The 15,160-nt window shown below is 49.5% G+C and overlaps 1 protein-coding gene across 1 annotated transcript; it reads right to left on the minus strand.

Moving 5' to 3' along the window:
* Positions 1-10,625: 10,625 nt before the first annotated feature.
* Positions 10,626-14,010, minus strand: TGME49_242600 (6-phosphogluconate dehydrogenase). Its single transcript, XM_002366739.2, has 9 exons — positions 13,565-14,010; positions 13,413-13,457; positions 13,196-13,332; positions 12,825-13,110; positions 12,290-12,434; positions 11,970-12,197; positions 11,743-11,871; positions 11,546-11,636; positions 10,626-11,464 (listed from the first exon to the last, which is right to left on the minus strand). Exons 1-9 carry the CDS (start codon positions 13,751-13,753, stop codon positions 11,194-11,196), a joined length of 1,521 nt encoding a protein of 506 aa, XP_002366780.1. The 5' UTR covers positions 13,754-14,010; the 3' UTR covers positions 10,626-11,193.
* Positions 14,011-15,160: the final 1,150 nt, after the last annotated feature.

The raw sequence follows: 15,160 nt of genomic DNA on the forward strand, positions 1-15,160 counted from the left end.
TCCATTGGGGTAACCCTCGTGTGGTGCGCCGGTTCATATCCGCTCCCCGTGTAGTTAGTAGCGCGAGCCGTTTCCCTACGTTATGGTTTCAGGACAATAGATGATTGTGATTCGGTGGTAGGCTTACCGCACTCGCCCTTCTTGAGCCGATTCAGGATTTTTGAGCGCCTGTTGTCAGCTTAGGTAGTGGCAAATTTGACCACAATGACCAGACGACCTTTAGCCAGGGTCTTTCATGATCTGGAGGCGGCGCAGGAAGGAGACGTGCGATAACACTACACGGAAAACACGTGGGCTTTTCATCCTCATACAGTACCGCAGGGAAAAGCCTCCCAGGACTAATTGTCGTCGCAACGAATATGATCTGGCACACCAGAGATAGGTCACTTCAGTGGACCCCTACACACCCGTGCATGTGATTCAGCAGTGTTTCGAACCTGTTCGGCCGTTGATCGCCTGTTAACAACACATCCCATTCCTTGTAGCATCTACGCATCCACCGTTTGTTACCCCCGTGAGCTCAGGCAACTCACTGGTATCAATTCTATTAGACACACAGCTTTCGATAGGCTCGTGTGCAGTGACCGATAACAGCATTCAGCCAGAATAGAGGGGTCGACATAAAGTGCGTTCTGGGAGACAGCGCCGCTTTCAGTTGAGCTGCAGCTCGTTTCCTCGAAACTACCCGTTAGGCTGTGTAATTGCTATGGCGCCGTCGCCAGAAGCTTGGTGCATTCCGTATCACGAAGTCGGTTTTTTCTCAGGCCTACCTCATACGTCGTGACACGCCCATGTATAACAATAATTCTAGCCCCTTGCCCGTACAAGACCAGAACGCCAAAGCGCTTCACTAAAAGTTTTTCTGCATGAACTCCACAGTTTTTGTGCTGACACGTGCTTGTTTACAAAGACTCTGTGCAAATCCCAGCTCTAGTTAGAGCGAGGAGTCTCTTGAGCGGTCCCGTCAGCGGCAAAGCCGAAACGGAATGTATGGTATGTAAATTCCATACACGTACTTTCCCAACCGCAGCGCCACACACGATGCCGTATCGCGAAAGACATTTTGATGTGTAGGAAGGTGCCTGTTCTTCCTTAGCACGAACATTAGACACAGAATAAAACTAGACGAATTACAGAAACATCAGCAGGGCCCGTGTACCTCCGCTGGTCTTTGGACATTACAAATAAGGTCTCCACTGATGAGAAAAGGGACGCACATATTTTTTACGGAATGTGAAACGAAATGTGGAGAGATTTGAGGGAGTCATGCGTTCCAGCGGCCGGCCACACAGCGGATGGTGATACAAGTTCAGGTGTGGTGAGAATGGTATCCTCAATCCATTTAGCGTATGGTGCTTTCGTATAGCTGTGCTCATTTGATACCTTACAGGTGACGGCTTATCACCTGTCATTCGTATTCGTTAGAGAATACCCAGTAGGCCAGAGAGAGGTGACATGTATTTGGCGGTTATTTGCTTTCATCTAAGAGCGATCGTGACAACAGCGATGCCATTGCTATTTTTAGAGGAAACAGCGGAGCACCTCTAACATAATATGGTTGTCTGATGAATGTACTTCGCTGGTGCAATATTTTTTGGTGAACGAAACCATGCCAGTTAAGAAGCATCACCGTGCATTATGGCACCGCCGTTAGATATTGAAGCGCTAGGAGCCTTCTCTGCTCCTCATCTTTTGTTTGTAGTCAATCTGGCGACATGGAGTGCCAGCTTGATTGTCCTAGCGAAATCACATTGCTGGAGTCGCAGATATCAAGGCCTCATATCCTGACATCAGCAGGGAGTGTTCGCCGTAGGCAGCTTCCTGGTAGATTGGCTCCACGGACAAAAAATTAGCCGAAAAGTGTCGGTATACTACATGTCGTTACGATATATAGTACAGCCGAATATTCGTCCCTGCTCCCCCCCTGTTAACTAACTTTTGACTGGCGCAATGTTCCTGCGTCATGCATTCATACATGTGGCACCTAATATACCTGGTACATTACGGGAAACGCCAAGAGGTTGATCAGGGAGACCAGCCGAAAGCAAGGTCGCTTTGGCCGGATATCACTGAAGCAAGTATGGCGGTCAAGAACTAGTGTACGGATTCAGCCGCCTCGAATGTTAAAGGAACCACCAAGGCGGACACCCTACACGAGATGTAGCGCAATGATGCCCGAGTGCCGTAAAGCAATACCTCGAGCGCATTTTTCTAACTCAAAACTGGCCTCCAGTGCCACGAATTTCTCTGAAGATAATCCTTGAGTTCAGGTTCCGCACCCGTCGATTCGCAACAATGAACAAACACCACAATTTTTGGTTCATTCCTACAAGCTGCTAAAGCTCATACTAGTTGCGTGAGTTGATAGTAGTGCAGTCTGGCATCACACCGCTGATTCAAGTGCGGTGTAGCTGGCAACAACAGACATTAAATAGTATGCTGTTTTCGGCAAGTCACAGTACCAAGGAAATTTGGTTTTCTGTCCCACGATTGTGTCTGTCAATTCACGACGGATTCCCGGTACGTCTCATGTGAGCGTCACTCTCATTTTTTTCCTTTTTTATCACACGTTATTTGTATACCCTCTTATTCACGATCTGCATGAAGTAGGCCATTTAAAACCGCCGGCTAGTGGGCGCTGCTACGTGATTTGAAATACGTGACCAATGAAGCTCAATCGACGAAACGAGGGTGAAAACTCAGTAAGGTGACGCCTTACCGTATTGGTAGACAACAGGTGACCGAAGGATCTGAAACAGACAATTCTTGGTTCTCAGCCGGCCTTCATGAGCCAAGCAGCGAGTTAACCTTTGGTGCCTCGGAGTAGCAGCAGCCACACCAAGACCATGTCGTGGTAACTAGAGAGAACAAGCATCGTAGAGGGGATGGCGCACTTGAAATCGGTAAGTGGCTCTTGGCTGAACTTTTTTATGTGGGTTAGAAAGTGCGGCAGAGGTACTATGGCATATCGGCGTCGGTTAGCCTCATGCGTCCACACGGTTTCATAACGAGGACTGCTGCTCATTAGCTCTTTCAGGAGAGTACCGCTCCGCCAGCCTGGATTGGCCTCTTTGGAAAGACTCTAAAGCGACACGCCTTCCGTATGTGTCGGATCACAGCCCCCACAAAAAACTTGCTGCCCTGAATAGCACGACGGCCGCCGGGAAACGTTCCTTTCGCGAAAAGCATCGGGCGGCTGTCGCAGATCGACATGGTGAAAAAGAACGCCGCTAGCGGCGAAAAACTAAAATCGCAGGGTGTGTCAGTTACAAAATGGCGGGATGATTTCCGCTTTCGTCATAGACCTCCGCGCACCGAACTAATGAGGACTACTATTGTCGATACGAATGCGGGAGGCAGGAGGGAAGAGACAGACACGAGCGATCCATTCTGGGCCCGCGATACTTTAGCGGAACCGCCCGACGCTAACAGGACAGAGGTGTCCCGGACGGCGTTCATAGAACGGCACCTTCGTGAGAGTTCGCTGGCGAGGACGATGGGTCCTGGCCGGTGGTGTACCCTCACTTCGCACATGGTGGTCTCTTCGGGCCGATTCAGTTCGACCGCCGACGACCCACGAGACGGAGTAGAAGGGTTGCACAGTCTGGTCGGCAATGCGCACGCACGCGACCTGATTTGTCACACTCTGCAACGAAAGGCCGAGCCACTGTACAGCCAACATTACTAGACAAAAAAATTAGAATTTGAATACTCGTCCACGGGGCTTCTCGAATGTAGCAGCTCCCTCAATCGCAGGCCGGCGGCGATTCGTCAGAGCAGCAGAAGCAGGCGAGGAAAGGTGACAGCGCGTACGTGTCGTCGCCAAGGTCCCTTGGTAGATGATGTCCCCAGATGGGGACCGGCGGCCTTCGTCCTAGCCGCTGGCGAACGACTCCGCGGCGAGCTGGCTGCTGCGCAGTCGCCGCTGTTGTGAATCGGGCTGGTCCGGTTTCATAGCCGGTTTCCAGGGAGGTGTTAAATTCAGAAATCCAGTGGCCAGACGTTGATTCCCGCAAACACGAGGTATGCGGGCGCGCCAACACCGGATGTGTCCTGCTGGCGACACATTCAATGCGGTGCGCGCGCAATTTATAACCAGCCTCGCAGCTGCAGGTATTTTGCTCCCATATTGACCAACGCGCCAATCGATGTATGCGGGACATGCCGTCGCAAGGCAACGGTGAAAAAAGCCCCAGCGCGAAGGAACCATATTTCAAAGCTCCCGCAGTCGCTTGGCGGGGGACACCCATGGCAGAGCACTCGCGTGTAGAGGGTCTGTCAACAAACAACGTACGGATCCTCTAGGAGGATTCCTTTCTGTTATTCGAGGGAACATGCTCTGACAGAAGGGCCGGCACCCCCGACATGCAGCAAGAAGGTTCAAGGGCGTCCCCACAAGGTATTTCCTGGCGACCAAGCGCCAAAGGTTGTCGCATCGCGGACTGGGCACAAAGGCAGGATCCCCCCCGCCTGACCGTTAGGACTATGCGGTGGCGGAGCACGGATATACGGGTTGTTTGCGATCTGACAGTGTCGTTGCAGTTCCACCAGTGTCATCGAACTCAGCTGTCGAACTGGGACGGTGGATCAGGCACCGAGGTATCCGTGCCGACGGACGTCGTCCGCATTAGCCTTGCTGCAATAAAAAAATGGCGGCGGTCACTCACCGGCGGTTTGCAGCCGATCGGCGATAGCCACCGACGAAAAAACGGTTCGGGCGTGAACGGAAACGGCGGCCACCATGCGTTGCGTGTGCGAATTCGCCGGGCCTCCTTTCCGCGGACCCCTATCAATATGTCCTAGTTTGCATAATCGTTTCTAGCATGGAAAGCCGGTTCACCAAAAGGACGTGAATGTCCCCTACCACATGCTAATGCACAAGGCCACTGAGTGTCCTGGGCGACGATAGCCCTCTAAAAGTGGTGTTGGCTCGCTCAACAGGAGTCCAGCGAAAACAACTAGGAAGGCGACAACACGAAGCCCAGTCCTTCCATCAGGGAACCTTCCTCAAATACCTGGAAGATACGCCAACCCTCTGGTGGCGTTATAGTTCGTCACCAAGCTAACACGGGTGTTTCGCGTACAGCGCCGCTTTCCTCCACCAACTCTTTTATCGTTGTAGTCCTTGTGGCAGCCCATCACAGTTACTTCCGAATACACACCGAACTGCTGTCCTCGAAGTCACACCGTCATTTGACAGTGCAAAGCATCCGCGGACGGGAGACCATTCCAATCATATTTGAAAGAAGCCATTCGTTTCCGTCATGATATTCCGTTGTCGGCCTTTTGCCCTCGGTGCTTCACATCGGAGCAAGCTGCCCAGTCTCATCTGAATGCGGCTACGAGTCCTCTTTTGGCTCCGGCCATCCTTGATCATGACAGACCTGATGTTTAATTTATGCTGTTCGAACTTGCAGTCGGCTCCTGCTGCCGCACGACACGCGTGATTCCACGAGACACAAAAAAAAATAACGCACAACGACTGGGATCCGCAAACTCCACAGTGATGGATTCTCTCAACTCCACATGCTCGCGTCCGCGTGTCTGCTTTGGCCTCACGAAGAGAAAAGCACAAATACGTGCGCATGTCTGTTGACCCGACTAAATGCGTGGCAACGTGTCAGGCTGACAAGGGTTGTCAGAACGGTGAGCGAAATTGCGTGCACTTCCGTCGGCATCCCCAGTTTTAATCCACCATAGTCAGAAATACTATTTGCTGAAACTGGATCGAGAGCCTACATGCGTTCCGCTTTCGCTGAATGCTTCGAGGCAGGTGTTCGGGGACAGCTTTTGCCTGTTGTGTGGGCGCTGCGTTTCTTACCACTGAAACCAGGTTACTGCAGCCCTTCTCCGAGAGTCGGCACGAAGCGCTTGAGCCGCACTAGCAGAATTTCAGTCGCAGAGCACAAACGGTTGACCGCTCCAGGAAGCGATGATTTACCGACAGCTCGCGGCAAGTGACAACTCGCGTTTCCCTGTGCTTCCCGGGTTGTGCCACCATCCTCACCCCGCCTGCTGCATGCGCTTGCGAGGACTCGTCTCGGAACACACTGGTGACTATAAGAAGCGGCTCCCACATGGACTGGTCAAGACCGGGCCCGTATGCCTGTAATTCTGTTGTTTCTGCTCGTGCTGTTTGATTCGCAGTTCACAAGTCACGGGCAAACACGGAGCACCGGGCACGGGGAAGTTATGCTTCGGAGCTGTCTCCGGCAAGGCGCACGCGGTCGTTTGCCGAAAAAACACAAAGCACCTGGGCTGGCGGCTTCGTTTCCCCGCAGCCACGGTCTAGTAACAGGCTGATCAAAGATCCCTTCACAGCATGGGCACACTTCTTCTTAGCTCCACGTTGCATATGTCATTCCAGCTTCTTCCTACCACGGTCATTTTCTCGCAGCGAAGCACATGCGTCACCTTCGATGAAAACACTCAAGTGTGTAGGCCCACCCGCCTTCAAAAGGCGCCTTCCCTCCACTAGAAGGCAAATCATTCATCCTATAAGTAAAGAGACCCATTGGCTTTTTGTCAGGTTGCGAATCAAGCCAAGTGTAGGGTAGCACTGATTGTACGAAATCATCGTCCAATGCATGTAGAGAGAGAGCCTCTTTGATACATATTTGATGTGCGACCAAGACGGATCTTCTTCCCACAAAAACCTGACTCTTCTCGTGCGTGATGAATCTACTCAAACGGTGGGAGGCTGATCACCACATGCTGTCCTTATGAAATGCATGCGTCATCAAAGTGGGAATTTCTTTGGGCGCTGGCCAAAAATGTTTTCGTATAGCATTTCTACGTGCTCTTTGCTCTGTGAGTCATCTGGCACCCCAACCTTCTACATCTTCTGGTTATGTGATCACTGCACACAAAAGAACTCGGCCTGATTGCTTTGTGATATGGTGTCTAATTCAGCGGAATCTGCCGTGTTGCAACACTCTGAGAGTGTCATAAGGATCCTCTGAAATCTTGCTTTCAGTCACAATGACAAGCTGATTGAACACTAGGCGCGTCGATCGTTTCCCAGACACCAGCGGTTAACACCACTAAGCCGGATGGTTGTTACACATCTGCCTCACCTGCGTCATGAGCAAGCCTCGAACCAGTCCCCTCTCGGTTCACATGATATAGTGGCAACGGGAATAGGGAGTATCAGTTTCTTCCCAGTGGGCGTGAACGATGTCCAAGCCAGGATAGCCGATGAACTGCAACATACCAAACTGCTTTCGGGGTTCACTGCCGCGAAGCATTTCCCTATGGCAGTTTGCATAAGCTGGCAAATTCGGATGACATCAGGGTTGAATCTTTGAGGTGTGTTTCACGCTAGGGACTATTAATGTAGCTTTACGAATTCTACACATTTACAAACGACGTGTGTAAAACCATCCGTACCAAAACCAGATGGCAGTAGAGAAACACTAGAGTAAGTAGTCAACGTAAAACAGCAATACGAGTGTGACATATATTGCTAAAGTCGAGATGAACGACATGGGAATGCCAGACGCCCCGTAGGGGACGCGGCAAGGGATGTGGGAGGCTGCGAAAAGGATGTGAGGGAGGCACCGAGGCGGCAGTGACAACACTTGGCGATTCGCGCTCATAGGCACAAAGCATTCACATGACCAAACCATTCCGTTGCCCAGCAGCGCTAGCAGTGTGCGTAACATGGCCTGTATGTCACATGAGAGAATTATTTGAGAAAGTGTTTCTGCATTTGTCTAGGGAGAATAGTCGTCCAACCAGACGGAGTCGTTGTTGCATCCTGGGTTCGTCCAGGTCATGCGTTTTTGATGTGGGAAGGAAGAGATACAGTACAACTTGGGAATAAGGGTTATTTCTGCTGATCTCCATATGCGTACATAAGTACTGATTGATGTGTTCACCATTTCAGGTCGTACATTCCTTTCAGGAAGGGTGGAGTCGAATGGAAGGGGATGTCACTAAAGATAATAAGTCGATCTAGTAAGGGCTGCCTTCCCTTTTCCATGGAACACCAGGCAGGAATGACACTGTCAGTGTTTTTCTACTTTGCCATATGTTGTGCCGATTTGTCGCGTCTTTACATTCCCTCCAATGACTGTTGTTCGATTCTGTTTTAACACCCCCAGAGGTGCAGCATAAACCACGGTGATTTAGCAGGCGTGAGCAAGAATGAGCAACTCGGTAACGGGCGTGCTCAGCCTGTAATTTCATAGGTGCTTCATGCGAGTTGCAGAATATCACAGTTTCTGTGGAGTTTGTGTGGTAATTCTATCTGAAATCCATGACGAGTTCATCGGTTTCGTTATTGTGTTTGTACTCAGAACAATACCAAACTGTGAAACTTGCACGTACTGCGTTCTACGCTCCAGTTTACACTGTCTATTTCGGTTACATCGTCAAGTAGTTCGTGAACGAATCGGTATTTATTGTGCCTCGACAGCCAGGTAGCACTTTCACTAATTGGGAAAAGGAAGATCGGCGTTCACGGGAAAGAGGCAGCAGAGAAGTGTAGCGTGGACCCCGAAATAGAGGCCGGAACGTCTTCGTTTCTTGTGAAATTTAGGGTTCTGAAGAGAGACACCTTAAAACACGGGCAGTTCTGAATACCCTGGCAGACTAACTCTTGCCCAAAAGCTAAATATAGTGGTGTCATACAGATATATTAGGCTAATGCAACTACACTGTGCATGCAGACAAATGCCGTGTGGTGTTTTCGTGACAGAGTACCAGGCCACAGATTGTGTTCTGCATTGAAAGCCTGTGATTCACGTCTTTCACATTCGAATGCACATTTTCACACGTCGGAAAAAAGCCACCTCGTCACGGATTGCAATTTGCTGTCGATTCCCTTGTCGCAGCATAGCCTTCATTCGAAGGGCGTCAAAAACAGGGTAAACGTCTGTCAAATGCCAGCTTGCAACGTTGCCAAGTCTCACTTCATTCCGGACACCGGGATGGCAACTCCATACTTTGTCTTGTCCGTGTGTAAACGAGATTGGAATTTCATACGAAGCGTCTTTTTTAATACCGACGTGGCGAAGTAATCTTGGTGCTTCCACTTTGGGGTAGCATCGATGCAGTACCCTTTTTTTCTCTGTACTGCATATCAATGGCCACCAAAAGTATCGGTGGTCGCGTCATCGTTGATGCGCCGCCGCGGACTTCAGAGGTCTGATTTTCGGGCTTCACCGTAACAGGTGGCCTCAGCAGACGCCATTTGGTGGAGATTACATCAAAACGAAAGATTTGAAGCCTTGAACGACAGCAGTCAGCAACACAGCTAAACCCAGAGGAGCCCAAGCCTGGCTTGATCGACGAATATCGCAACACCGAGAATATGAACTTTGTGCTAATTTAAAATCCGGTCGCGGCAGATATGTGGATCAGCACCAGTTGGCTATAGCTCAGCTACCAGTACCCTCTGCACTACACTGCGTATTTTTTACACCAGGTTTGCATGGTAACCGACGCGAATAATGGTAGCCATCCGGTGTAAATTGTTTGACTATTGTCAATGCGAAAATAATAGTAATTATCTGATTCCAGCTCATCGTGTTTTTGCCAGTATATCTGAAAAGTACCGTGGCGTTTACACGCAGGCACTTTGCCGAGCGGCTTGAAACGCCTTTTTTTATCTGGGAGACACTGCAAGCTGTCGCAGAATTCCTTTTGATCATGCGATCGCCGCCAAGACGGACACCAGTACACGATCATAGTCCGGACATGATTACGGTCACAGCTGGCCGGTGCTTCACAAGGTGGGTTAACAAGAGGACGTGCAAAGATTTGCAAGAGCTGGGCTACAGCACAACACCACAGTGTCAGCGCATATTGTACATATGGAGGTGGACTGGCTAAAGTGGTTCCCTGCATTGAGATTCCCTTGTCTTGAGAGCTGCAAGCGCCACGAGCCAACCACCCGTTTTGCCAGGAATTATTAGAAAACTGCAGCTGTTATCTCAGAATGCTTGTAAATTTGAAGCACATTCTTGGACATCCATCCTTTCCCTGTTATTCGTTGTATCCCATGTGGCATAGTGTTGGGCACCGATGCAGACTAGAGCAACAAACGACAGCAAAAATCCGACTGCACCCCCCTGGACAGTCATACATGCATTCGGTGGTAGGCAAAGGAATCTGATCAGTAAGAATGACACACGACTATACGTCTGATTTGCTGCTGCGCAAGTATGAACTCTGTCAAGCCAATGATTCTACACCATGGCAGAGGTCCCAAGGCCGTAGAGGTATCTTACACAGCTACCGTTGCTGCGTTTCGACTGCAATATAAGTCCGACAACGGGAGTATTTTGAGCATACCAAGACATGTATATTAGCACAGAGTACTTAATACAGTTGAGGCAATGTAATTAGGGGCACCCCTACGCTTGGGGATGAAAGAGCTATGCGCTGTGAAGGCTAACAATGCATTGTGTTTCGAAAGCACCACCACTCTCGGTGTTGGTTAACCAAGAAGTATCCGAAGGCCTGATCCGTATAACGTGAGGAGGGCCCCGAGCATACATTATGGATGTGACAGCAGAGGTGAAAGAAGTACGGCGGAAAAGCGTGTATCGGTAATCTACAAGCTGCCGCTTATGTAATTTAGTCTTAAATCATACTGCTTGTCACTGTCAGGCTACCTCTTGAGGCCGCACCATTTAGGAAGTCGTGCTTGAGTTGAACATCAGGGTATCAGATCGTTGTTGTACGTCGATTCAGGACAACTGCCCCTCAATAGAGTCTGGATGCGACGCGGCACGTAAAAAAAGCTTAAGGTCATGTGCATATACATTTGCCGTGTCTTTGAAACCGTGGCCGAGTGCATATTTCGGGATTTTGAAGCTGTCCTGGAAATGCTCCACTGGTTCAGCGGGCTATAAATTTCTATTAGGTGAACATTAACTTTCACCTAGCAATTCGGCGGTTTAACAGTGCTTTAAAATCCAATCAGGTGATAATCCGGTGCCGGATAAAGTACGAAGTCACGTTGTTATTGAATTCTGGCCGCATATCGGCTTCGCTGCCCAAGATCCTCTTATAATGATTCCAGCTGGAAAAGTGACAGGTAGTAAGGGCCCACTCCAAGCAGTCGCCAGAGAGACGTCGAAGGCAATATTTGCGCGGGTAAGCATTTCGGCGAAATCTACCATACTCAAGATGCCGAATAAACAAACCATGAACAATAGTTTTAAAAGAAAACACCAAAGGAAATTAGGCCCCCCAGTCTTCAACGTGGTACTTTCCTTCCCGATCAGTTCTCTTGAAGTGATGTGCACCAAAGCAATCACGCTGAGCTTGAACGAGATTCATTGAAAGGCGGAGGCCACAACTGGACGCCAGGTAGTTATACGAAGCTGAATGTGCCGGTGTGGGAAGGGTAATTCTGACAGAGGGCTCATCCGGCCTGGGGGTTGCTGTTCCTAGCGATAAGCTGATAACTTCTTGCAATGCCGGAAGGTAGTTTTGGACCGTCGTGTGGACCCTGTACGCGAACATCGAAGGATGGGAAACATGCAGAAAAGTGTGTCAAACAGCGATAATAAAAGGGAAATTATGAACTTACTCTTCGGAGAGGAGAATGCTTTCCAGGTCCGGCTTCTTCCGGAACGCACGTTGCATGACTTTCAGGAAGTCGCACTCGATGACGCAACCGGCTGAATAAACAAGGCAATTCGTAGCACGTAAGGACTCGCACCTCCGTGAACTGACAAGCGTTTCGAATGTTGCAGATGTCAAGGAGAGTTTCGAGCTCCATCTCACCTTGCCAAATTCGTGAGACCTCAGACAGATCTACTCCCCATCCTTTTTGTTCGGATATAACACGTAGGAGGTGCATGCCTTGAGCGAAGCAGCATATCCTTCCACAAACTAACGCTCGTCTGATGGACTCTGAGACATGTTAGTACAAATGCACACACACGCCAAACGCAAGATTAACTCTGCGACATCGAATCATGGAACTCAATCGAAAATACTGCTAGTCTTACCGATGCGCTGTTCCTTCGTGGAATCCTCTGTTTTCACAAGAGAGCACCAGTTTTGGGCGTAAAGACAGTTCATCTTCTGCCGCAAAGGCTGGTTTGAGCATATGTATCGCATGTCGAGGGCAGCTGTGATGGTTGGCACAGCAACACCCAACTCTGCTGCTTGTTGCATGGTCCATTTGCCTGTTCCTTTTGATCCCGCTGTGTCGGCAATGAAATCCAAAAGGTAGCCTGTGTGAAGAAGGCATCCGCACACAGACGCCTGCGCCTGATGGTGTTGCAGATACCACACGCCTGCGGACAGGTGAAAGCAAATAACTCACCTCCGGTAAAGCTATCCTTCTTGCGGACGATGTTGGCCGTAATTCCAAGAAGATATGAGTGAAGCTCGTCTTCATTCCACTTTTTAAACGTGACATGAAGTTCCTCATTGCTCAGATCACAAGCGAATTTTAGCAGTTGGTGAGCCTGGCGAGAGCGTCAAATCAGAAACGGAAGGACAGCTGTACAGAACAGTAGTGCGCCGAAAGTGCAAAATGTTGTATTAGGCGGGCAAAACTCTTTCAGTCAAATTCTCTAGAGAATCATTGCAGATTAGTTTTTCTTCCATCGCGGTTTGGTCTACGCCTGGTCCATTTCTGAAGTTACTGCTGTACATAAAAATGATTTACGGGTGTTGAGTTATTGGGATGCGATAGCTCCACCGTACTTTTTTTTATTCGTTACTCAGAAGAAAGCTGTAAGCTGGACAAATAATAGGACGTTTCCATTAGGTTACGGGGTGTTTCCGATCCCCCTATTCTTATGATTGTTTGTTGTGGATTTGCTATGTGGTCAGGCCATACGAAACCGTCTTACCTCGGCAATGAGCTGCATGTCGCCATACATTATACCGTTGTGGACCATTTTAACGTAATGTCCAGCGCCGCAGGGTCCTAGATGGCTGACGCATGCATTTTGCTTCTCTTCATCGCTAACAGTGAGGGCTCCAGGAAGAGGTATTGTCTTCGACGCGTCAATCTTTCCGGCGAGTTGAACGAAAATTGGCTCCATCAGGTTCCATGCCTCAAGGCTCCCTCCTGGCGTCAATGGAGGCCCAGACCGAGCGCCGCCCTCTCCCGCGCAGAGTCCAACGTCCATAAAACTGCAGTATACAGAATATGGTAGGTAGGACGTTGCAACCATCGGCATAACTGGACAGGTAAACAATTTGTCTCCGAAGTACTTACAGGACGCCTTTCGAAGCACACAGTCGTTCCCTTTTTTCGGAGACTTCAAAGAACTCATTTCCAGCATCCACAAGGCAGTCACCTGCATCTAACTTTGGTAGCAGGTGATTGATGAGCGCATCGACTGGGGCTCCTGCCTGAAACACGTAAAAGATGCAAAAACGGTTGAACACGTTTTTAATGTGTTCGCTTCGGAGGGACTCGTCTGGTGGCATACCTCAATAACCATGATAATTCGACGCGGCTTTTTCAGCGACTGCACCTGCGTAACATGCCGACAGAAATGGTGACGGCAGATTTTGAACACGGTAGAACATTCGAGTTCGCCACACATGCTCATCGGGGCGGAATGGGAAAATAGTGACTCACAAAGTCTTCAAGTGTCCGAGCTCCAAAAATATTTTCTTCGAAATTCTCGTCTTTCGCCTGTTTCAATGCTCCATCTACTTTTGTGGATGTACGATTGCACACAGAGACTCGAATTCCCCGACTCGCGAGGTTCAGAGACAGTCCAAGGCCCATTACGGCCAGACCGTAAATGCCAACGTCACAAGACATTTTTATTGGTACAAATTTTTCCCTGCGCCGAGGTTGACAGATGTAAAAGCTCTGTACAACGGATGATGTTGGTGGGGTATCGAATAGGCCATCGATTCACCCCAGCTTCCTCCGCGGCTGTCTGCCGAATCGCAGAGGAATCGTTTTGAAATAGCCTTCCTCAGTGCGAGAAAACAAATTCAACCTGTGAGCTAAAAAATGCTACAAATTCTTACACAGCCAACATTTCATGGCTACAGATGTGAAGTAGAACGTTTAAGACGAGAATCGTGTGAGGTCTGACGGTGGAGTTCGTTTCAGAGAACAGCTGCCCGTGTCTTCATATGGCCATCCATGCTCGGCAGGTCGGCTGGATTCCTCGTGCTGATAGTGTAGTGTAGACAGACGGCATAAACAGCTTCATCGGCAATGACTAGAGGGATCACCGCCTTCGAGTATAGAAGGCACGGTTTTTCTGGGCCACTCGGCGCCTGCGCACATGACAACCGTGTCTTAATTTCTGCCGATGTTTTGGACTACCGTGGAGTTGATAATTGGGGCCGTCTCCTGCAAAGTGACTTAGTCGAGACCTCCCTAAACCGCTTTTTAGGCCACCTGTAAGATAAGCAGAAATCGGATGAACTGGTGTCGCAATTGGTCCGTAGATAGATAAAATAGTCATGTGAATGAAATGTGAAGACCGTGCTGTGGTTGGGGGTCAGACTCAAACATTCTGTCGACTGTCGGGCGAGGTTGACACAAGATGACCAGCACGCCTGGGTCCTTGGAACCAATACATAAATTAATGGGGTGGCATGTCGAGTCACACGGCCACGTGATGCTCAGAAAAGGGAATCAGATGGAGCGGGAAGCGTCAACTGCTAGTGACTTGACGTCTGCTCATCGTCTCGCTAGTTTTGTGAGCCAGTTCGTTATACGCATCTTACGCTCGGGAATATCTCTGATTTACCAACGATTCCTCTGATCGAAACGATTACGAAAGTCCATGAATTGATCATTTGGACTGGAGTCACCTATAATTTCATGGTGTGCCGCCTGCGAACTGGCACTGCTGGTGCCACTTCAGCTGTTAGCCCAGTTCCACTTTAAATGAGCGACACCACAGGATGGCAATAATTCTTCCGCGGCCTCCATTTTTCCGTCATTAGATAAAACATAGATACAGTTTTTGATATGTCATCCGGAATGGAGTTCTACCGAGAGAAAAATTGGGGAAACTCTGAGTAGAGTGACTCGGGATTCACATGCTGACTGAGGGGTTCCAGTCCGAAAGCGGGCACGGAAGACAGAACAGCTCGCAGTTCCTAGTTATCCATTGCAATAGACTAACCGGATCACGTGTTAAACAAAGGAGTTATGCGTCTGGCTTGGGGCTGCTATCGTAGTTGTTCCTCGACTTGTCCCTGT

The sequence above is a fragment of the Toxoplasma gondii genome, chromosome VI (assembly GCF_000006565.2).
Source record: "Toxoplasma gondii ME49 chromosome VI, whole genome shotgun sequence".
Taxonomy (NCBI): Eukaryota; Apicomplexa; class Conoidasida; order Eucoccidiorida; family Sarcocystidae; genus Toxoplasma; species Toxoplasma gondii.

Bases quoted from the DNA above. Each gene is read 5' to 3' on its own strand.
- TGME49_242600 (XM_002366739.2), bottom strand. From the start codon at position 13,753: ATGTCTTGTGACGTTGGCATTTACGGTCTGGCCGTAATGGGCCTTGGA. The intron at 11,872-11,969 runs GTAAGACTAGCA...AACATGTCTCAG, and splicing joins CACGAAGGAACAGCGCATCG to AGTCCATCAGACGAGCGTTA. The intron at 11,637-11,742 runs GTGAGATGGAGC...TTGTTTATTCAG, and splicing joins GGTCTCACGAATTTGGCAAG to CCGGTTGCGTCATCGAGTGC.